The sequence below is a fragment of the Somniosus microcephalus genome, chromosome 6 (genome assembly GCF_052327205.1).
Source record: "Somniosus microcephalus isolate GS21.2 chromosome 6, FLI_Smic_1.0, whole genome shotgun sequence".
In the NCBI taxonomy this organism is placed as follows: Eukaryota; Metazoa; Chordata; class Chondrichthyes; order Squaliformes; family Somniosidae; genus Somniosus; species Somniosus microcephalus.
Genome location: NC_140992.1, coordinates 191,605,195 through 191,628,392, shown reverse-complemented (window position 1 = coordinate 191,628,392; position 23,198 = coordinate 191,605,195). Strand labels below are relative to the sequence as shown.

Sequence of the window (23,198 nt, the reverse complement as noted above, 5' to 3'; positions counted from 1 at the left end):
GGCAGAAGCTTGCATGGCAACAGCCTGAGCTTGCATGGCAGCACTCACACCGTTGGTGGAAGCTATTTTTGCTGCAATGGAAGCTGAGACACGGCCATCAGACACTGTGTCATGCTGGGGTCCACAGGTGTGCTGATGGAGGTGACCACCCGTTCCATGTTGGAAAGGATGGGCTCCAAGCTCTGTGAAAAGCCCTGTGCCAAGTTGGTGCTGGACTATTCCATGCTCCTTGACATTGAGCACGGGCATTCTGGCAGGCTTTCCAGTGCACCAAGCATTTGGGTGTGTACACCCATCAGCCTTCTTCTGTAGCCTGGCCCATTGAAGTCCTCATCTGAGTCCTCTGCAGCAGAACTAGTGTGCGACCTCGCCCTCCGGTGAGCTTGCATGCCCTGGCTCCTGCGCAGTTGTGCCCGGTGTCTCAACATGTGCAGAACCCTCTTCTATCCTAGCCTCTAAAATATGTGCAGTGTCAGTATTTGTGCTGGTGGCTGTGACTGTGAGATAGAATGACGGTATTTCTTCATCTTCACTTTCTTCCCCTTCTTCCACTGAACTGGGCAGCTTCTAATTCTTGGGTATCTGAAATGAAAAAGGGACAAGGCATATGAATGGTAGGGTTGAGACCTGATTGATAGAGATTGTTGGTAGGCGGGTGGTGGGGGTGTGGTGAATTGAGCAGTAGAGCAGGCTAGTGGTGCAGTTGGTAGGATATGGCATTTGAAGATGAACTCACTCAACTCGTGTAGGATCATTAAACTTCTTCCTGCACTGCATCCATGTTCTTGGGGCAACACTCCTAGCATTGACGTCCGCCATTATTTTTTCCCACTGCCTCCTGATCTTGTGTCTGGAGGGCCATCTGCCCCCCTGCGGATATAGGACATCTCTCCTCCATTCTACCTCTTCCACCACGGCCTCCAGCGCATTATCAGAAAATCTTGACGCACGCGCTCTACCATGGTCAGCCATTCTTCACTCTTTCACAGGACACATTCACTTCTTTAAGAGGTGCAGGCTGCCTTAAGTAGCGCTAGGCATTCGCGATATCGGGCCCCCTGCTGATGCGTGCAGCTGGTGAACAGTGCAGGAGCGCTGGCTGCACGCAGTAATCATTCAAAGCAGCACGTAGCACGAATTTGACATGCTGCCATGCATCACGATCCCCGCACCTGTTTTCAGGGGTTACCCAATTTAACCCCTCTAGTCTCCCGCTGTAACTTTGATGGGCAATTGGCGGCACCTTCAGAGAAACAGTGTAAAGTTATAGTGAGAGAGTGGGAGAACTTCCGGGGATTTTCAGGGCCTTGCTGCTTATTTTTGTACAATCTGCTCATCGTTACACAGTCAGTGTTCATTATTGCGCTGTATGTTCACTGTTAAGCACTGTTAAGTATGTGAAGCGCCTTGGGCGATTTACTACGTTAAAGGTATTATATAAATACAAGTTTTTGTTACAGTCCATTTGATCTGATACTTCCAAAACACCATCTTTTCTGAAATTGTCCCTTCAGAAACCTCCACTTGAGTCCTGTTGCCCTGGAATATCTGAATTTTTTGTCTCTCGTTTACTTTCTCTATGCCGTTATAAAGTTCCTTCTCAGACATCTACCTTTCTTCAGGGATTCAGGGTGCATTTCTTGCTTTTGCGCACCCCATTGGGGCCTATTTGTGCCCATCTGGAGAACAGTGCACCTCATCTGTCTTGGTGTACTGGCCTCCAATAATATGGTGGGTCTCTTCTGAGCTGGGGGAAGCAGGAACTCCTGGCATAGGGATTCCCAGCCTTCAGCTCTGCTCCCTTGGTGTCGTTGGCCTTGTATGGGACATGCGGAGGTTCCATCCCTTACAAAGCTAACCAGGAACTCCCGGAGTTGACAGGGATCCAGCGTGACCAGGTCCCTAACTTCTTCTCGTGGTTTCTGCTATATGCACACTTTTGCACAATTGCTTTAAATTATTCAGCCCCTTTGGCCTGGCGAGGAATTTCTCCAAAAGCTTTTCATAAACACTTTGGCCCTTGAGCCGTCCTGTTGCACCTCCATGGTGTTCATTGCCCCACCATTCTGTAGCCAATCCTCAGGATCCCGGTTGTGCCCCTATAGGCCATGGGGGTGGGGGATTTATTCACAGTATTAACATTTTAGCACTTCTTCCTCCATGACCTCTGCTGTTCACAGAATCACAGAATCACAGAAACCCCACAGTGCAGATAGAGGCCATTTCGGCCAATCGAGCCTGCACCGACACATATCCCACCCGATCCCCGTAACCCCTACACCAACACATATCCCACCCTATCCCCATGTATTTAATCCCCCCTAACACTAAGGGTCAATTTTTATCATGGCCAATCAACCTAACCCGCACATCTTTGGACTGTTGTCCCAATTCCGGATCTCCCTCAATTCTACAGCAGCCATCTGTTCCAAAGCAGGGAAAGTAATGCAGTATTTTTTGCAGAATATAGGTCTGTTTCATGTCTCAATGTTTATGTGATCATATTCTGATGTATTAGAGTGGTTACAATATCATACCTACTTACAACCTATTTTAAAATCATGATTTTGGCTTTCTGATTTATCTCTTTCCCCGCCCCCTATACAGGATGTTTACCTGGATAGCAAAAGTTGCCCCTCAACTCCCTCAGCCAGTCAGGCATCTAGAGACCAGACCGGAGGTTAAGGGTGGCTCTCAACCTGTAGTGGAACTGCCACAGGAGGTAAGAGACGGAGTTGTATTCTAATAATTGGTTGACAACATTTCATAGGCGAGTCAAGGAACCACGTACCTTCTGAGTCCTTTTGACTCAAATATATCAAATAAGGAAGGTCTTCAACTCAACCATTGGCTGTCACATAACATTGACCTACTGCTAGATGCACCATGCCTGCACCCCATAAACTGACGGAATTGTTTTATATAGAATGTACAACACAGAAACAGGCCATTCGGCCCATGCCGGTGTTTATGCCCCATACGAGCCTCCTCTCAACCCTCTTCAGCTAACCCTATCAGCATAACCTTCTAACCCTTTTCTGGTGTATGTACCTTTAAGAGAGAACTGTTTTTATACTGTAGTACCGGCAGTGACCACACCTGTATATAAAGCCGTAGCAGGCTTCTGTACTTTCAGTTCCAGCATACCCTCTGTTCAGTAAACACCTGTTATTACCGTTCTCCTGCAGTCCGTGTGTTATTGATACGCGGACACTACATTGGCGACGAGCAGGTTCGAACTCACCTGCAGTACTGCATCACCTCACGGGGATCCATCCCTGAAAAGAAGTTTCTTGGAGGTCGAAGCCAGAGCAACGGGCGTCGACCGTGGGCAACCGCCCAGTGATCCATCGGAGTTCAGTGAATCGCAGGGGAAGCTGTGGAGAGCTGGGCTTGGCTCCCCAGTCAAGGTGTTCCAGCAAATCGTGCTGGTAGCAGGTAGTGCACTGACCCTTCCGGACTGCGGCGGGCTAGAGCTCGATCGAGCGGCTCTGCAAGGGGGCCGTGCAGCGTCGTCGGGCAGGAAAAGAGAGAGAGAGAGGGTGGAGCGCACAGGGCGTGGTCGGTGCTCATGAGCCGGGCAGCGTTAAAGAAAATAAAAAGAGGGGAAGGAAAAGAGACGCGCAGTGGACAGCGTCGAAGAAGAATAAAACTAAGGAAATTAATTAACAAAAGAGAGACGCGCAGAAGCCGCGGGGCGCCGCCATTACTATTTAGAACGTTAGGAGCAGCATTGGCAGCAGCGGGAAGAAGGAAAAGCGCGGGAGGCGCCATTTTAATCCATTGGGGAAGAAGGAAAAGCGCGGGAGGCGCCATTTTAAACCACCCAAGATGCCGAAGAGTGGCAGTATCACTGCTTTCGACAATGAAATAGAAGACTGGACCACGTATGTGGAAAGAATTGAAGTGTACTGCAAGGCAAATGAGGTGGCCGATGAAAAGAAGGCGTCGGTATTATTAAATTTGATGGGCGCGAGAACGTACGGCCTATTGCGGAATTTAATTACCCCAGCTAAACCAATGGAGAAAAGCTTTGAAGAGATTGTCAATATCTTACAGGAACATCTAAACCCTACACCGCTGCTGATAGCAGAAAGATTCAAGTTCCATAAAAGAAACCAGCACAAAGATGAGAGTAATGCTGACTATCTTACGGAACTACGCAAGTTATCGAAGCACTGCCAGTTCGGAGCAGGACTGGCAGATACCTTAAGGGATAAGTTTGTCTGCGGGCTCCAGAGTGAAGGAACCCAGAAACGACTACTTTCGGAAAAGGACCTTACGCTAGAAAAGGCTTTCAGCATGGCAGTATCCTACGAAGCAGCAGCACGGGGAGCTGCAGAAATACAACAGAAACCGCAAGAATATAGCACCAACGAAATGGCATATGGAGCAGAAAAGTGCTATCGCTGCGGCAGAACAACCCATGACCAGAAGGATTGCTGGTTTAAGGACAAAGTATGCAGGCAATGTGGAAAAGTGGGACGCATAGCTCAAGTCTGCAGTTCGGGAAAGTAAACCAACACTAAAAGAACTACTAAGGAAAAGTACAAGAAAGTAAAAAAAATGACAGACAGTAGTTCAGAAGATCAGGAGAGTGATAATGACTCCGGGAGCAGGAGACTAAGTTGTCTAAATGTTACACAACGTGATCGCAAAGGAGGATCACCAAACCATTTGGGTCACCATCATGATAGCAGGGTCCCAAGTAAAGATGGAATTGGACACAGGATCAGCCCTAACTGTCATGAATCGACGAGACTACGAGCGGCTATTCTCACACATACCCTTGAAGGACACGTCCATTGTATTGAAGACATATACGGGGCAAAAAGTCTACCCCAGTGGAAAAATAAGGGTGCCCGTTAAATACAACGGCAAGGAAACACAGAAACTGTATCTATATATACTACAAGATGGAGGACCACCATTATTGGGACGTGAATGGATCCGAAAAATACAATTGGATTGGCATGCCATTCAGGCGCTAACTGTGGCTGACAAAAAGGATGACGACGTCACACCTGGACGACTGTCAAAAATTCTAACTGATGTGAAAGAGGTGTTCCAGCAAGGACTTGGGACTCTAAAAGGAGTAACGGCAATGATAAAAATTGAAGATAACGCAAACCCCAAATTTTTTAAGGCCAGACCAGTACCATATACGATCCGCCCAGCCATCGAAGCAGAGCTGGAGAGTCTGGAGCGTTCGGGTGTGCTGTCCAAGGTGGACTGGAGCGAGTGGGCCACACCCATCGTTCCTGTAATGAAGAAATCATTGAGCAGCACGCCTGGGGAGCCGAAGAAGGTTCGCATCTGTGGGGACTTCAAGGTAACTGTGAACCCAGTCCTGCACACAGTACAATATCCACTTCCGCAGATAGAAGATATTTTCGCCTCACTATCTGGAGGGAAATGCTTTACGAAGATTGATCTGGCCCAAGCGTATCTACAAATGGAGGTAGAAGAAGCATCTAGAAAATACCTCACGATAAACACTCACAAAGGTCTTTACCAGTACAACCGACTGGTATTCGGGGTAGCATCAGCTCCGGCTATTTGGCAGAGGGCGATGGAACAAGTCCTGCAAGGGATCCTGGGGACCCAGTGTTATTTGGACGACATCCTGGTTACGGGCGAAAATGACAGTGAACACCTTGCCAACCTGGAGCAGGTGCTCACTAGATTACAAGAATATGGGCTACGAGCCAACCGCCCCAAATGCGAGTTTTTCAGGAGACAAATCTCGTATTGTGGCCACGTGATTGATGAGGAAGGCTTGCATAAGTCCCCAGACAAGATTGAGGCAGTAGTCAAGGCTCCAGCACCGGAAAATGTGTCGCAACTGAGGTCATTCCTCGGGTTGGTGAACTACTACCATAAGTTCTTGCTGAATTTATCTACAATTCTGCACCGACTGAACGCCCTGCTGCAAACTGGAGTAGCATGGAAATGGGGTGATGAGTGTAAGCGTGCCTTTCAGAAATGTAAATGCCTAATCACTTCAAAAGAAGTATTGGCCCACTACAATCCAACACTACCGATTCGGTTGGCATGTGATGCGTCTCCCTACGGCATTGGAGCGGTGCTGTCACACAAATTCCTTGACGGTTCAGAGAGGCCAATAGCCTTTGCGTCGCGCTCGTTAACCTCAGCCGAGCATAACTACGCCCAGATTGACAGGGAGGCCCTCAGCCTGGTGTGGGGGGGTGAAGAAGTTCAATCACTATCTGCACGGGCAGAAATTCACCCTACTGACTGATCACCAGCCTCTTGTCTCCATTTTTAACCCAAAGAAGGGCGTTCCGGTGATGACGGCGCAATGGCTGCAAAGATGGTCCCTTTTTCTAGGGGCACATCAATACGACATAGATTACAAGGGTACGAAACAGCATGGAAACGCTGATGGGCTATCGCGCCTGCCGTTGCCTACGGTGGAGGAAGCACCTGCAGTGGACCCTGTTGAGATATTCCATTCAACCATAGTCGAATGTCTACCTGTTACAAACTCAAGTATAGCGAAGGAAACCCGAACTGACCCGACACTCTCTCGGGTCTATGATTTGACGGTGAAGGGATGGCCAGCACATGGCGACTCACTGTTGCCAGCATTCTCGCCAAGGAGAGAACAGCTGTCAGTGTGCCGGGGGACCTTGATGTGTGGATCCCGAGTGGTAATTCCACCCAAGTTGAGAGATAGAGTGCTCAATGAGCTTCATGAGGGTCATCTGGGAGGGGTAAAAATGAAGATCCTAGCCAGGGCGTTTGTGTGGTGGCCGGGAATCGATAAACAAATCGAGGAAATGACCAAGAGATGCACAGGATGCCAGAAAGTCCAAAACGCTCCACCACAGGCCCCGCTACACCCATGGGAGTGGCCCTCATCTCCATGGCAACGGGTACACATTGATTTTGCTGGTCCATTTATGGACTCAATGGCCTAGAAATTCATTATAGCCACTTTTGGGGCGGTAAAGTCGGGCGGCCGCTAAAGTTTGCGCCCGGCGCAGATTCGAGGCCACTTCCCCAATATTCATTAGCTTCGCCCTAAGAGTTTGCTCAAGCGCTAAAACTGGCGATGCACGGCTCTCTTTAGGCGCTAAGCCGGCGGCCCGGGCGCTAACACCGGAAGGTGGGCGCAGGGCAGGTGCGGCGAGCTGCTGATTGACGGCAGACACTCTGGCTCCGGTGAGCTCTTAAAGGGGGAGGGTGGATTTGGTTTTTTGAAAGGCCGAGACTGCTGTATTTGTGTTGTTGGGGAGGGCTTCTCTCCATCAGTTTGTTATGTGGTACCGGCACACCACCACCACCACCTCCACCTCCACCTCCACCTCCTCCTCCTCCTCCTCCACCATCATAAGAACATAAGAACATAAGAAATAGGAGCAGGAGTAGGCCAATCGGCCCCTCGAGCCTGCTCCACCATTCAATAAGATCATGGCTGATCTGATCCTAACCTCAAATCTTCTATCACTCTGCATCCACCCGAACCCATGTGATCTCCCGGGAGAGGCGAAAAACCAGATAAAGACCCAATGGCCAATTTGGGAGAAAAAAATCTGGGAAATTCCTCTCCGACCCATCTAGGCGATCGAAATTCTTCCAGGAGATCACTCTGTCCCTATATTTTCTACAGCACTTACCTTCTGTAAAGGCGATCTCCACCCCAGCCAGGAACAGGAATAAAACCATCTCCTGAAATCTAACAGAATTAGAACACAGTAGGAGCAGAACAAGGCTACACGGCCCCTGGGCCCGCTCCACTACCCACAGGGCCATGACCATTCCGAACCCAGACTCATGTCCAATTTCCTGCCCGCTCCCCGTAACCCTTTATTCCCTTTACTTCTAGGAAACTATCTATTTCTGTTTTAAATTTATTTAATGATGTAGCTTCCACAGCTTTCTGGGGCAGCAAATTCCACAAACCTACCACCCTCTGAGTGAAGAAGTTTCTCCTCATCTCAGTTTTGAATGAGCAGCCCCTTATTTTAAGATTATGCCCCCTAGTTCTAGTTTCACCCATCATTGGGAACATCCTCACCGCATCCACCCGATCAAGCCCCTTCACAATCTTATATGTTTCAATAGGATCGCCTCTCATTCTTCTGAACTCCAATGAGTAGAGTCCCAATCTACTCAACCTCTCCTCACATGACCACCCCCTCATCCCCGGGATTAACCGAGTGAACCTTCTTTGTACTGACTCGAGAGCAAGTATGTCTTTTCTTAAGTATGGACACCAAAACTGTATGCAGTATTCCAGGTGCGGCCTCACCAATACCTTGTACAACTGCAGCAATACCTCCCTGTTTTTATATTCCAACCCCCTAGCAATAAAAGCCAACATTCCATTGGCCTTCTTAATCACTTGCTGCACCTGCATACTAACTTTTTGAGTTTCGTGCACCAGGACCCCCAGATCCCTTTGTACTACAGTACTTTCCAGTTTCTTGCCATTAAGATAATAACTTGCTCTATGATTTTTCCTGCCAAAGTGCATAACCTCACACTTTCCAGTATTGTATTCCATCGAATATTCATCATCTTTGTCTCTCACAAAGTGTTGCAAAACGGCTGCCTTTTCTACTGCAGGAGTGCCCTTTAATTTGCGCCCGCCTCGGCTGTGTACCGTTCCACTTCACAGTCGTTAGGGCCGCCCGGCGCACAATGGGGCGGCGCGAGTGAAGTTCCGGTTCCGGGCGCACAAAGGGCGTTGCACGACGAAATGACGTCATGATCTGCGCGCGCAGCAGGGCGCGCACTAAGACTTTGCGCCGGCGCTAAATGTCTACTGAAGTTGGGGCGAGGCGCAGATCGCGCTGCGCCCGGGCGCTAAGCGCCTAGCGCTCGAGATCTACTCCTCCTAAGGCGCTAACGGCTGGCGCGCCCAACTGAATTTCTAGGCCACTGATTTTAATCGCCGTGGATGCACATTCGAAATGGCCAGAGGTCATCAAAATGTCCTCCACCACCACGGAGAAAACTATTGCTGTCCTACGGACCATCTTCGCCAGGAATGGCTTGCCAGAACAGATTTGCTCCGACAATGGACCACAGTTTGTGTCCGAGGATTTCCGGAGGTTTTTGAGGAATAATGGGGTAAAGCATTACACATCTGCCCCATATCATCCAGCCACAAATGGATTGGCTGAGAGGTTTGTTCAGACCTTTAAAAAAGCAATAAAGGCGATGTATAATGACAACGTACCACTACAACACAAGGTGGATAATTTCTTGTTTGCTTACCGGAATGCGACACATGCAGTCACCAACCAAGCTCCAGCCATAATGTTCTTTAACCGAGGGTTAAGATGTCGCCTGGATTTGCTCAAACCAAACATAAGACGAGATGTTGAGGATAAGCAATTCCAGAACATCAATGAGAAGCCAACCAGGAGCTTCAAGATAGGGCAACCAGTCTTGGCCCGCGACTACCGAACAGAAAAATGGCAGCCAGGAACGATATGCACACAGCAGGGACCACTAATGTACATAGTGGACGTTGGAGAGAGCATCGTGAGATGCCATGCTGACCAGATTCTAGAGTCACAGGAACAAGTCAAACCCATACCACGAGCATGTGCACCTGGTGATGAACCCGAAGTACAGATCGCGTCCACCTCAGAATCAGTGGTATTGGAAGCTGACGAACCAACCAATGACAATGAGCCAGAATCGACTCCGCCGCATGAACAGGATACTCGAGAAAGGCGCTATCCAGACAGGATCAGGAAGCCTCCTCAAGGACTGAATTTATAAATGATTACTTCAGCTGATGTATATAGTACAGAGAAAATTGTAATTGTAATTAGTTATTATTTAATTGTTAAATGAATGTTATGTACTGTTTATCTAAAAGGGGAGGAATTGTTGTGTATGTACCTTTAAGAGAGAACTGTTTTTATACTGTAGTACCGGCAGTGACCACACCTGTATATAAAGCCATAGCAGGCTTCTGTACTTACAGTTCCAGCATACCCTCTGTTCAGTAAACACCTGTTATTACCGTTCTCCTGCAGTCCGTGTGTTATTGATACGCGGACACTACACCTTTCTCCCTCATGTGTTTCTGTAGCTTCCCTTTAAATGCATCTATGCTATTCGCCTCAAATATTCCTTGTGGTAGTGAGTTCCACGTTCAGTTTGTGTCAGCAAAAGGCACATTGGACAGAATCTTTATTCTTTGGGGGAATACGGTGATGGTGGCTTCTCTGAATGTTGATAGTGCATTAGCTGTCATATGATCTAGAATAACTACCAGGGAAGATTCAATTTGCAATGTAATTTCTTATATTAAAAAATCTCTGGAATGCACTCCGATCTCAGATCCATCATTGGGGCTATATAGATCATCCTCTCAGATGGGATTGAGGGATAACTGAATTCAGATGAGATTACAAATTATATAAACTATTTTCAGCTGGGATTGAATGTTGTCTAGTCTACCACTTCTGCTGGGATTGGGGGCGTGCTGGCCACCTCCTCAGTTAGAATTGAAGAATGCCTGTATTCCTTATTTTTTTTTTTAACTCTCTCTTGTATTGCAATGTCTATTTTTTTGCAGTTTTTATAAAGTGTTCATAATGTTGATTTAGTAATTAGGTCTTAAAATAACAGCCAACGATTGTTTTAGAATTCAATTCTCACTTTCCTAACCAGTCTTCTGTTTTTATTTCCAACATAGAAAACGGTGAAAGTTGAAAGTAAAGAACAAGCTTCAGCATCTAAAAATGAAACAGGCGAGTTTAAGTATATTTACTGTATATTAAAAACAGTGAATGGCTGCAGCATCCTATTGATACTGCATCTTTAAGTGATGCTATGAGACACAGATTATGTGACCCATTATGTACAGTGGAGCGCATCTAACGTTACATGACAGCCACAGTACAGAGCCCGAACTCCCCCATCACAGCAGTAAGTGTAATCCTCTATGCGTGCACCTTATTTATTTCCAAACTAAATGTTGTCCATTGCACTCCTGTTGTTTTCGTGATGAAATTAAAGGTGAACACATTTAATTAAAAATCTTTCTTCTGGGCCCGTTATTTACTTATTCCTGATTCTTCATATTGCCGATCGTATTCAGTAATGCTGCTGATCACAGCACATTTGTGTTGAAGTGTTATTGAAAATGAAGGATCTAAGGTTTAGAAAGTGAACACATCACGATTAGAAACACATCTATACCAGCTGTATTCCCCACACACCCAATAGTGAAGTGGAAATATCACTGTGATGCGGTACTTCATTGAGTCTCACAACCTGCCTTAGGTCACTGAATAACCACTTCCCCCCTGCCCCCCCACCCCCCCCCTCCACACCTCCACCATGCTGAAAGAGTACCAAGAATCCCGCACCAGGCTCTGCTCCAGTTCTATCCTTCCCACTCTTAGGCCGCGATTTCGCCAGCGGAGGCGGGATCGCAGCGGGAGAGGTAGGTGGTGGGACCTGCTCCCGGCTCCAGCCCACTCTCTCCAAGCGATTTTACGTAGATTGGGCTTGTTAAGCCCGCCCTGCGTGTTTCCCGACCGATTAAAAGGAAGCAGGTCTGATGACGTCATTTGATGACGCGTCGTCAGCCGGTTTCCTTAAAGGGGCCATGTCCGCATTCATTATGACAGTTGTTCTGTCAGTGTTCTGTCAGTGTTCTGCAACAAACACTGACAAGCACTGCACAAAGGTGGACAGCTGCACCTAGGCTCTCGCATGACTCCCTCCATAAGCATATGGAGGGAGTCACAGCACGCAGGGAGGCTCTCTTCCCTTCCCGTGGGCGGAAGAGACCTCCCCAGGAGATCAATGCAGACTGGTTGCACATTGCACAGGAGGGCAAAAGCAGGAGGACCAGGCTGCAGTGGCGCAAGCCTTTCAATGATCTGAGCAGACCACGAAATGTTACTGCCAAGCCACACTCAACCTCATCCTGCTGTGCCACTCATCATATCTACATCACTATGTCTTCCCTACCCTACTCCTGCACATCTTTACTCACACCAACTTACCTTGCACCTCCACCCATCCCTCTCTATCTACATTATCACTTCCCCATCTCACTAGCCACCCCTCACACTCAACCTTGTCCTACTTCAAGCATACCAACTAACAACACACAAGGGTAGGCACTTGAATGGTTTAGCCAATGTTCATGTGAAGTTTCTGGTAATGTGTTGTCAAACATTGAAATCTATATTTTCAACACTTCACTTTATTGGACAGATCTGTGCTCACCTTGAGAAGTGTCTTAGTGAATTCCAGTGAAAGTTGAGGCACAACTACCACCCCACCCTCTTCCCTCCCCACCTATTGTGATGAGTGTGAAAGGAATGGCTTGGACATTATAGGGATGCTTTATGGTGCTGGTGTGGGGTGGTGCCAACCTGGTGCATCATGTGGCAGCCAGGGTGTACAGCATCAAGAGAAGTAAATCTGGCCATGGTGATGCCATCGCTGGCCTCCCAGGTAGCAATGTGGTCGGGTGCTGATGCCCCGTGTCCTGTGCAGCATCAGTTAATTGTGGAGAAGGTTGGTGGTGTTGTTGGTGATGTTGGTGTGCCTGGTGATGTTGGTGTTGGGGCTGATCGTATAGGAATTCAGAGGACCAAGGTAAGATTTTTTCAAGGGCACCGATGTTGCTGGAATAGATGGCAGGTGAAGTTGAGATGACAGAAGCGATCTGTCAATGGTGAGAGAGCTTGCTCCAAGGAGGTGCCACTGGATAAAGAGTTTATTCCAAACACTTACAAGCTACAGAAAGCTCTATGGGGGAAAAATTGGGTGTCACCCCTTTTGGGCCACTGATTTTAGCGCCCCGAAAAATTAGCGCCCCTCCATCGGAAATTCAGTTGCAGCGCCCCAAGCAGGAGGTGGAGTGTTACTGGAAGCGCTTCAACTCCTTCTTGGGGCACTATAACGGAATGTCGCAGCGCTACGTGCAACAGCACTTTGGGCGTCGGCATGTAGCACCACATCATTGCAGGCCTCCTCCCCTGATTAAAGGGGAGGGGCCTAGCGCTGCGCGCACCGGGGCCCTGCTAGACCACCAGGGGGCGGGGCGCCATGAAAAGAGCCTGACACTCAAGAGGAGTGCTGGGCTGAGCGATCGCAGCCGGCACCCTGAGGAAAAAAGGGGAAGGGAGCAGGTGCTGGCAGTCGACCCCAAAAAAATGGCCGCCCGACACCTGGCCCCTTTACTACCGCTGCCACCGCTGCAAAAACACCCCCCTGACCCTGCCGGACATATAGTCCGGTGATAGGTCGGGGGCGCAAGCGAAGTTTGCGGCCGGGGCGCGAGTGGGGCGCTGCACACGGTGATAGCGTCATTGCCGGCAGTGCAGCGGTGCTACCAGCTACCGCCGCCACTAACCTCCCGCTGAATTTCGCGGGAGGCATTAGCGGCACTGTGCCCGGGCACTAGGGGATTTGCGCCCTCCGGGGGCACTAACAAGAGGCACAAATCAACCTAATTTTTTCCCCTATATGCCTTACAAATGCAGTAACCAACAGTTTCTGAGCTCTGAAACGGAACAGCTGCAACATGGTATCCTTTATACCACTTCTGCAGCTGTCAGGTAATCAGATAAATCAAAGTAGACTCAACTCACGGCAGGGTGAGCAGTTGTGTTCCCCAAGCAATGGGTTACCCATGGGGGAGCATGTAAAATTAGAAGGTCGGCTCAAAATAGCATTAAATTGGCTGTTAACAAGCCATTTAGTGATTTAAATTGTCTCCCTCGCCGCTTGGTCTGTTTTGTGCAGACAGACCCGACACCTGGGAGACTCGCATGGAGGCGGGTTTACAGCGGCGTTCTTACCCACTGTCAATCTTTGCTATTTTGACACTGGACCCGCCTCCAAACCCACCCTCTGAGCACTGGCAAAATTCAGCCCTTAGTGAGGTTCACACTGGAAACTGTGCTCCGCCTTCCCCTCGTGACTCTGTTCTACATTCCTCTCTCTGTTCCCTGGTCATGAACTCTTTCTAAGCTTCTCGCCTCACCAGTGCTTTGTCCCGCTGTCTGATGCTCTAGTACTCTGTAGCCCTGTATCCCCCATCATCTTCTGATTCATGTCCAGTGGCCACTTCTCTCCACACTTTTGGCCACTCAGGCCTCACCTCCAGCTGAGTGCTTTCAATCACGACAATCACCTTGCTCCACCGCTCCCTAGTTGCTCAGTTTTGCTCCTCTAAAGTTTGGGGCTTGCTCCATTTTTCAATTGCCCTGATCTTTGCTGGCCACCTCGAAGCAATAAAGATTACTAGGCTCAGGGCAGCATATCAGCAGGCAAGAGGGGGACGTATTAGGAACTGATGGTGAGGGGGATGTTAGTGAGCAAAGGGGGAAGATAGCTGTTGGGGAGCACAGGGTAGAGAGCGCACAGTGACAAAAAATGTAGAATATTAATTTTAAAATATTCCCACCCACCACAGCTCAAATATTAATTAAACAAATATTAATTAAACATTTTTGGTACCTCCATATTTAATGTAATAATAACCACTCTTTTTGTTTCATTAATACAGTTTTGTTCATTTTATATATTTCATTAATAAATTTTATTGCAATCATTTTGATTAAATCTCCCGTTCTTTTGTTTGATTAGTTTTGGAGCAACTGTGTTTTATTTCTTTTTATTTAATTCATAAATTCATGGCAATCTTCTTGAAATCGACAGTTGCTATTTTTATTCAATTAATAAATTGACATATTTAGACTGCATTAAATGCCCAAGCCTATTACTGTCAAATTATGAGCAGTTCTGTTTAATGTAATCTTTTTTCTCACCAACCCCATTTCATTAACCAACGACTCCTTCTGTTTAATTAAACATGTTGGCAGAATCCCCCATCGCAGAAAGTGGCCACAATTTTTATTTAGTGATTTTTCTCAATTCCGCCAACAATCCATCAGCAATGTGATGGGAGAACCGTAAGTTAACTATAGAAACTTATACTTGATTTTCTTCTTTAGCGTGTGATCTGGAGTCAAATTGGCAGAAAAACAATTCAAATTGTGCAGGGTGGGTGCTGGTGTTGGAATGGGCTTGATGGGCTAAATACTATTCTGTTGTTCCATGCTTTCTACTTGAAGAAAGATGATTCCTGCACAGATAACAGTTGCAAATGATGGAGTTATAGCTGGCGACAGGGATCATTTTGTGTATCTTGGCTTTTTTTAATAACATGCTTTTTTGTATCACTCGTAAGGACAACCTTGCAGAGTACCTATTGCACAGAGAATTAGAGACAGACCAAAGGACAAACCTGTTCTCATCCTAATCTAATATGACGTGTTTTTATTGCAGGTCGTGGTTCTGACAGAGCAGAAACACAGCCTGAACCTGGCCAGATTCCAGTGTCCAGTGCAGTGACCAGGTACTAGTCACAACTTTGACATGCCAACAGATTTGAGACAGGGGATTTTATGTGTAAAATATTACTGTTTTTTAATGTTTTCTCCAGGATGCATTTTAGACCGAACAAGGTCCCAAGAGGTTCAGACAACTGATAGAAGATGTTGAGTTCTGGCTCTAGATCATCACTTTTCACAGCCTTGTACTCTGTGGCAGTAACACACCTCATACGGCCAAGTGTTCCTGTCTCGGAATCATGTGTTGTTTATACTTAGTACAATTTAAGACAGACTCTGTCTGCTGTATGCTGTTTGAACCTGGCATGACCAGTGACCCTGTTGTTCATGCTCTCAATCTTCCTACTCGGGTCAGTGACTACATTCTCTCTCTCACTCTGTAGGATTGTTCCTGCTCGGGTCAGTGACCACATTCTCTCTCTCACTCTGTAGGATTGTTCCTGCTCGGGTCAGTGACCACATTCTCTCTCTCACTCTGTAGGATTGTTCCTGCTCGGGTCAGTGACCACATTCTCTCTCTCACTCTGTAGGATTGTTCCTGCTCGGGTCAGAGACCACATTCTCTCTCTCTCACTCTGTAGGATTGTTTCTACTCGGGTCAGTGACCACATTCTCTCTCTCTCTCTCTGTAGGATTGTTCCTTGACTCCCCCACAGGACCATCGAGAGCCCCCGTCCCCAGTGTGCAGGAGGAAGAGCCTGAGATTCCAGACTCCTCAGAGGAATCTGCAACCTCTGAGGGCACAGCGTCAGCAGAAATAAGCGCACCCAGCACCAGCGCAGACACTCACACCTCGGGGGGACCTTCAGGACATAGAGTAGTGTTGTCACCTGGTGTCTCACAGCTCACAAGTGAGCATCAGCAGATTGTGGAGACAGGGACAGCAGCGGAGAGTCCTCGTCGGAGGGCGCAGGACTCTGCCAGCTCGACTCAGCTGCATGTCGACCCTCTGCCTCTGGGTCCAACCATAAGATCAGAGGTGATGGAACTCCATGCACAGAGGCAGGAGCCTCTGGCAGGTTTTGTCTCCAGGGTTGCTGCGATTGTGGAGCGAATGGAGGAGTCCATAGCGAACATGAGCAGAGCCTTTGTGGAGTCAGTGGCGCATGAACGCATGAACAGGGAAAGGATGGCTACCTACGTGGAAATGATTGCTGCCTCCGTGGTAAGGCTGGCTATGGTAGAGGAGAGGAGGGCAACGGCCATGGAGGAGGTTAGTCGCCAGGGTATGGAAAACATGGTGAGTGTTCAGAATAGAATGACATCTCTTGAGGAGCGATGGGCATCTATTGAACAGAGAAACCAAAGCTTCATTGAAATCCTTCTGAGTAGGACTGCCAGTGCAGATACGGGTCCCCATGGCCCCCCTGATGTGCAGCAAGGAGCTCTCCACCCACTTGCAGGCGTGGAGGGGGAGCTGACCCATGAGAGGGAGGTTGGTGGCAGGCCTCAAGGAAGTGGGGGTTCCTCTCCAAGCGCTCACACTTCCATGCCACTGCAGAGCCCTCAGTCAGAGCCCCGCCAGAGTCCACACCCAAGTGAGATAGATGTCTCAACCCCTGCACAGCCGCAGGAGCAGCAGGCTGCTGACAAGCCCTCGCAGGCTCACCACCCCAGAGGACACCCGCCAAAGGTGTCGAGACAGGAGCAGCAGGAAAGTGAGCAAGGGGCCTCCACATCTGCTGAAGCCACAGGGGAACCACTACGTAGGAGCACGCGTAAGAGGAAAATAAAGCACAAGCAGTCACAAGGATAGTCACTTGGGTGAAATGTTGTGTATATTGTAAAAATGCCATCAGTTGGTTCTTGTGCATAAAAATTCTGATGGCAACTCTTGCAGTTCTGGCGTGTGTCATTTCGCGAATGGGGCTTTCACATTGAGGGCTTAGGATTACTTGCAGTTGTCAGGATGCTGGTCAAATAGCTAGGAATCTGCAGGGTTTGGCCATTGTCGATGCTCAGTTAAGAAGCTGCGAGGCAAAAGAGTTTGATTTACTAGGCTAAGCAAATCTGGCCTGGATGAGTGCGTTCCTTGCATCCCGGGCAGCAATGTTCTCGCATAATGTTGCCGCTGGTTGATGGGCCTCTGCAGGATGCTCGTTCTTGCCCTCCTCCTCCTCCTCCTCCTCCTCATCATCAGCTGAGGAGGGTACGTGAGGAGCCACTTGGTCCACTGGAATCTGCAAGCCACGACGCTGTGCCATGTTGTGAAGTGCACAGCAAACCACGACGATTCTGGAGACCCTGGCTGCTGAGTACTGTAGGGCTCCACCTGATCTATCCAGGCATCTGAAGTGCATCTTCAGCAAGCCGATGGTTTGCTCAATTATGGATCTGGTGGACATGTGGCTGGAGTTGTAGCGCTCCTCAGCTTCGTTGGCTGGCCTCCTCAACGGCGTCATTAGCCAAGTCCTCAGGGGATAGCCCTTGTCTCCAAATAGCCATCCGTTAAGTTGGTCTGGTGGCCTGAATAGCGGAGGCACACTAGACTGGCGCAGTATGAAGGAGTCATGGCAACTGCCAGGGTACTTGGCACAAACATGCAAAATTTCCTTCTTGTGGTCACACACCAGCTGAATGTTAAGGGAGTGGAAGCCCTTGTGGTTGACAAAAATACCTGGATTGCGATGGGGTGCCCTAAGGGCCACAGATGTGCAGTCAATGATGCCCTGCACCCTTGGAAAGTCTGCCAGATGAGCTAATCCAACCGCTCGCGCCGTCACATTTGAGCGATCCCTGGTGAAATGGATGTAATTGTGCACGAGGGCAAAGAGGGCATCGGTTACCTGCATGATGCAAGTGTGTGCGGCCGACTGGGAGGTGCCGCTGATGTCTGCTGATGATCCCTAGAATGAGCCTGAGGCAAAAAAGTTGAGTGCGGTGGTGACTTTGATGGCCACTGGTAAGGAGTGTCCACCTGGTCCTCTGGGCAGCAGGTCTTGCTGTATCATTGCGCAGATGTCAGTCACTACCTGTCTTGAAAGTCGGAGCCGCCTTTGGCACTACTGCTCAGTTATGTTGAGGTAGCTCACCCTGTGCCTGTAGACAGCTGTTTGGGGGATATCTCCTGCGCCGACGGGCTTCCATGCGCTGTCCCCTTCCGGCCTGTGCTGCCTCAGGTGGGTGAGCAGCAGCCTGTCACTCCTGCTGCTGCTGCTGTTGCTGGGGCTGCTGTTGTTCCTGGTTCTGCTGCTGCCACACCTGGTGCTCGAGCTCCTCTACTGCCAAGAAGGGAAGGAGAAAAATGGCTCCCATGCTTCTGGCATATGCCTCCGCTGAGGAAGCGCTGAGTGAGGGTGGCGAGAGGGTTTCCCAGGAGTTCACAGTGGAAATGTGTGTGAGGCTCCAACCTTCCACAGGTGTGGCTAAGCCTGGTAAAAGTTGCCCCAGGGCTGAAAAAACAAAGTCCTGCCACCTGTAAATGATGACTGATCAAATCTCTTTAATGATTGACCTGCAGCTGATAGTCAGCAAGCCAATAATGCTCACGTCAGGTTTCACAGGCATTATCCCCACCAGGCGTGTTTTACGTGGGAAAAGTGTTAAAAATGCAACGGCCTGTTTAAATGGCATTAAAAAGGCCAATTATTGCTGATTAAGGGCCTTAAAGACCAGTCCGGCCTGTTGGAGGCGGGACTGCTTCGGGACCATCAGACACGCCTGGTTTAAAATGGCTCGGGGTCGGGAACCAGGCAGGTGAGGGGGGTCCCGCCCGCCAGTTTTAGCAATTTCAACTCCACGCACGCCTCAAAGCCCACCTCACGGCTCAGTTAAAATCAACCCCATTCACTCTCTCTCACACTGAAGGATTGTTCCTACTCGGGTCAGTGACAACATTCTCTCTCTCTCTCACTCGGTAGGATTGTTCCTACTCGGGTCGGTGACCACATTCTCTCTCTCACTCTGTAGGATTGTTCCTGTCGGGTCAGTGACCACATTCTCTCTCTCACTCTGTAGGATTGTTCCTACTCGGGTCGGTGACCACATTCTCTCTCTCTCACTCTGTAGGATTGTTCCTACTCGGGTCAGTGACCACATTCTCTCTCTCTCACTCTGTAGGATTGTTCCTACTCTGGTCAGTGACCACATTCTCTCTCTCACTCTGTAGAATTGTTCCTACTCGGGTAAGTGACCACATTCTCTCTCTCTCACTCTGTAGGATTGTTCTTACTCGGGTCAGTGACCACATTCTCTCTCTCACTCTGTAGGATTGTTCCTACTCGGGTCAGTGAGCGCATTCTCTCTCTCCAACTCTGTAGGATTGTTCCTACTCGGGTCAGTGACCACATTCTCTCTCTCCAACTCTGTAGGATTGTTCCTACTCGGGTCAATGACCACATTCTCTCTCTCTCACTCTGTAGGATTATTCTTACTCGGGTCAGTGACCACATTCTCTCTCTAACTCTGTAGGATTGTACCTACTCGGGTCAGTGAGCGCATTCTCTCTCTCCAACTCTGTAGGATTGTTCCTACTTGGGTCAGTGACCACATTCTCTCTCTCTCACTCTGTAGGATTGTTCCTACTCAGGTCAGTGACCACATTCTCTCTCTCCAACTCTGTAGGATTGTTCCTACTCGGGTCAGTGACCACGTTCTCTCTCTCACTCTGTAGGATTGTTCTTACTCGGGTCAGTGACCACATTCTCTCTCTCACTCTGTAGGATTTTTCCTACTCAGGTCAGTGACCACATTCTCTCTCTCTCACTCTGTAGGATTGTTCCTACTCGGGTCAGTGACCACGTTCTCTCTCTCACTCTGTAGGATTGTTCTTACTCGGGTCAGTGACCACATTCTCTCTCTCACTCTGTAGGATTTTTCCTACTCAGGTCAGTGACCACATTCTCTCTCTCTCACTCTGTAGGATTGTTCCTACTCGGGTCAGTGACCACATTCTCTCTCTCACTCTGTAGGATTGTTCCTACTCAGGTCAGTGACCACATTCTCTCTCTCACTCTGTAGGATTGTTCCTACTCAGGTCAGTGACCACATTCTCTCTCTCTCACTCTGTAGGATTGTTCCTACTCAGGTCAGTGACCACATTCTCTCTCTCTCACTCTGTAGGATTGTTCCTACTCAGGTCAGTGACCACATTCTCTCTCTCACTCTGTAGGATTGTTCTTACTCGGGTCAGTGACCACATTCTCTCTCTCTCACTCTGTAGGATTTTTCCTACTCGGGTCAGTGACCACATTCTCTCTCTCACTCTGTAGGATTTTTCCTACTCAGGTCAGTGACCACATTCTCTCTCTCACTCTGTAGGATTTTTCCTACTCAGGTCAGTGACCACATTCTCTCTCTCACTCTGTAGGATTGTTCCTACTCGGGTCAGTGACCACATTCTCTCTCTCACTCTGTAGGATTGTTCCTACTCGGGTCAGTGACCACATTCTCTCTCTCACTCTGTAGGATTGTTCCTACTCGGGTCAGTGACCACATTCTCTCTCTCACTCTGTAGGATTGTTCCTACTCGGGTCAATGACCACATTCTCTCTCTCTCACTCTGTAGGATTGTTCCAACTCGGGTCAGTGACCACATTCTCTCTCTCACTCTGTAGGATTGTTCCAACTCGGGTCAGTGAGCGCATTCTCTCTCTCCAACTCTGTAGGATTGTTCCTACTCGGGTCAATGACCACATTCTCTCTCTCTCAATCTGTATGATTATTCTTACTCGGGTCAGTGACCACATTCTCTCTCTCACTCTGTAGGATTGTACCTACTCGGGTCAGTGAGCGCATTCTCTCTCTCCAACTCTGTAGGATTGTTCCTACTTGGGTCAGTGACCACATTCTCTCTCTCTCACTCTGTAGGATTGTACCTACTCGGGTCAGTGAGCGCATTCTCTCTCTCCAACTCTGTAGGATTGTTCCTACTCGGGTCAGTGACCACTTTCTCTCTCTCCAGCTCTGTAGGATTGTTCGTACTCGGGTCAGTGACCACATTCTCTCTCTCACTCTGTAGGATTGTTCCTACTCGGGTCAGTGACCACATTCTCTCTCTCTCACTCTGTAGGATTGTTCCTGTCGGGTCAGTGTCCACATTCTCTCTCTCACTCTGTAGGGTTGTTATTGCTCCGGCCAGTGACCACATTCTCTCTCTCTCACTCTGTAGTATTGTTCCTATCGGGTCAGTGACCACATTCTCTCTCTCCAAATCTGTAGGATTGTTCTTACTCGGGTCAGTGACCACTTTCTCTCTCTCTCACTCTGCAGGTTTGTTCATACTCTGGTCAGTGACCACATTCTCTCTCTCTCACTCTGTAGGATTGTTCCTACTCGGGTCAGTGACCACATTCTCTCTCTCACTCTGTAGGATTGTTCCTACTCGGGTCAGTGACCACATTCTCTCTCTCACTCTATAGGATTGTTCCTACTCGGGTCAGTGACGACATTCTCTCTCTCTCACTCTGTAGGATTGTTCCTACTCGGGTCAGTTACCACATTCTCTCTCTCTCACTCTGTAGGATTGTTCCTACTCGGGTCAGTGACCACATTCTCTCTCTCACTCTGTAGGATTGTTCCTACTCGGGTCAGTGACCACATTCTCTCTCCCACTCTGTAGGATTGTTCCTACTCGGGTCAATGACCACATTCTGTCTCTCACTCTGTAGGATTGTTCCTACTCGGGTCAGTGACCACATTCTCTCTCTCTCACTCTGTAGGATTGTTCCTACTCGGGTCAGTGACCACATTCTCTCTCTCTCACTCTGTAGGATTGTTCCTACTTGGGTCAGTGACCACATTCTCTCTCTCACTCTGTAGGATTGTTCCTACTCGGGTCAGTGACCACATTCTCTCTCTCTCACTCTGTAGGATTGTTCCTACTCGGGTCAGTGACCACATTCTCTCTCTCACTCTGTAGGATTGTTCTTACTCGGGTCAGTGACCACATTCTCTCTCTCTCACTCTGTAGGATTGTTCCTACTCGGGTCAGTGACCACATTCTGTCTCTCTCACTCTGTAGGATTGTTCTTACTCGGGTCAGTGACCACATTCTCTCTCTCTCACTCTGTAGGATTGTTCCTATCGAGTCAGTGACCACATTCTCTCTCTCCAAATCTGTAGGATTGTTCTGACTCGGGTCAGTGACCACATTCTCCCTCTCACACTCTGTAGGATTGTTCTTACTCGGGTCAGTGACCACATTCTCTCTCTCACTCTGTAGGATTGTTCCTAATCTGGTCAGTGACCACATTCTCTCTCGCACTCTGTAGGATTGTTCCTACTCGGGTCAGTGACCACATTCTGTCTCTCTCACTCTGTAGGATTGTTCTTACTCGGGTCAGTGACCACATTCTCTCTCTCTCACTCTGTAGGATTGTTCCGACTCGGGTCAGTGACCACATTCTCTCTCTCACTCTGTAGGATTGTTCCTACTCGGGTCAGTGACCACATTCTCTCTCTCTCACAATGTAGGATTGTTCCTACTCGGGTCAGTGAGCACATTCTCTCTCTCTCACTCTGTAGGATTGTTCTTACTCAGGTCAGTGACCACATTCTCTCTCTAACTCTGTAGGATTGTTCCTACTCGGGTCAGTGACCACATTCTCTCTCTCTCACTCTGTAGGATTGTTCCTACTCGGGTCAGTGCCCACATTCTCTCTCTCTCACTCTGTAGGATTGTTCCTATCGGGTCAGTGACCACATTCTCTCTCTCATTCTGTAGGATTGTTCCTACTCGGGTCAGTGACCACATTCTCTCTCTCACTCTGTAGGATTGTTCCTACTCGGGTCAGTGACCACATTCTCTCTCTCACTCTGTAGGATTGTTCCTACTCGGGTCAGTGACCACATTCTCTCTCTCTTACTCTGTAGGATTGTTCCTAC

At 48.6% G+C, this 23,198-nt stretch overlaps 1 protein-coding gene across 34 annotated transcripts in view; it reads left to right on the top strand.

Annotated features, from left to right (window-relative positions):
• The window catches only part of LOC147116285 (cyclic nucleotide-gated channel beta-1-like), a 441,619-nt gene that overhangs the window by 22,147 nt on the left and 396,274 nt on the right, over window positions 1-23,198 (top strand). For all 34 annotated transcript variants that reach the window (XM_085991081.1, XM_085991080.1, XM_085991082.1 and 31 more), the window contains exons 2-4: window positions 2,608-2,722; window positions 10,688-10,742; window positions 15,310-15,379. In XM_085991081.1, the coding sequence (XP_085847207.1) occupies window positions 2,609-2,722; window positions 10,688-10,742; window positions 15,310-15,379 (239 nt within the window). In that variant the 5' untranslated portion in view covers window position 2,608. The remainder of the gene's footprint in view (window positions 1-2,607; window positions 2,723-10,687; window positions 10,743-15,309; window positions 15,380-23,198) is intronic.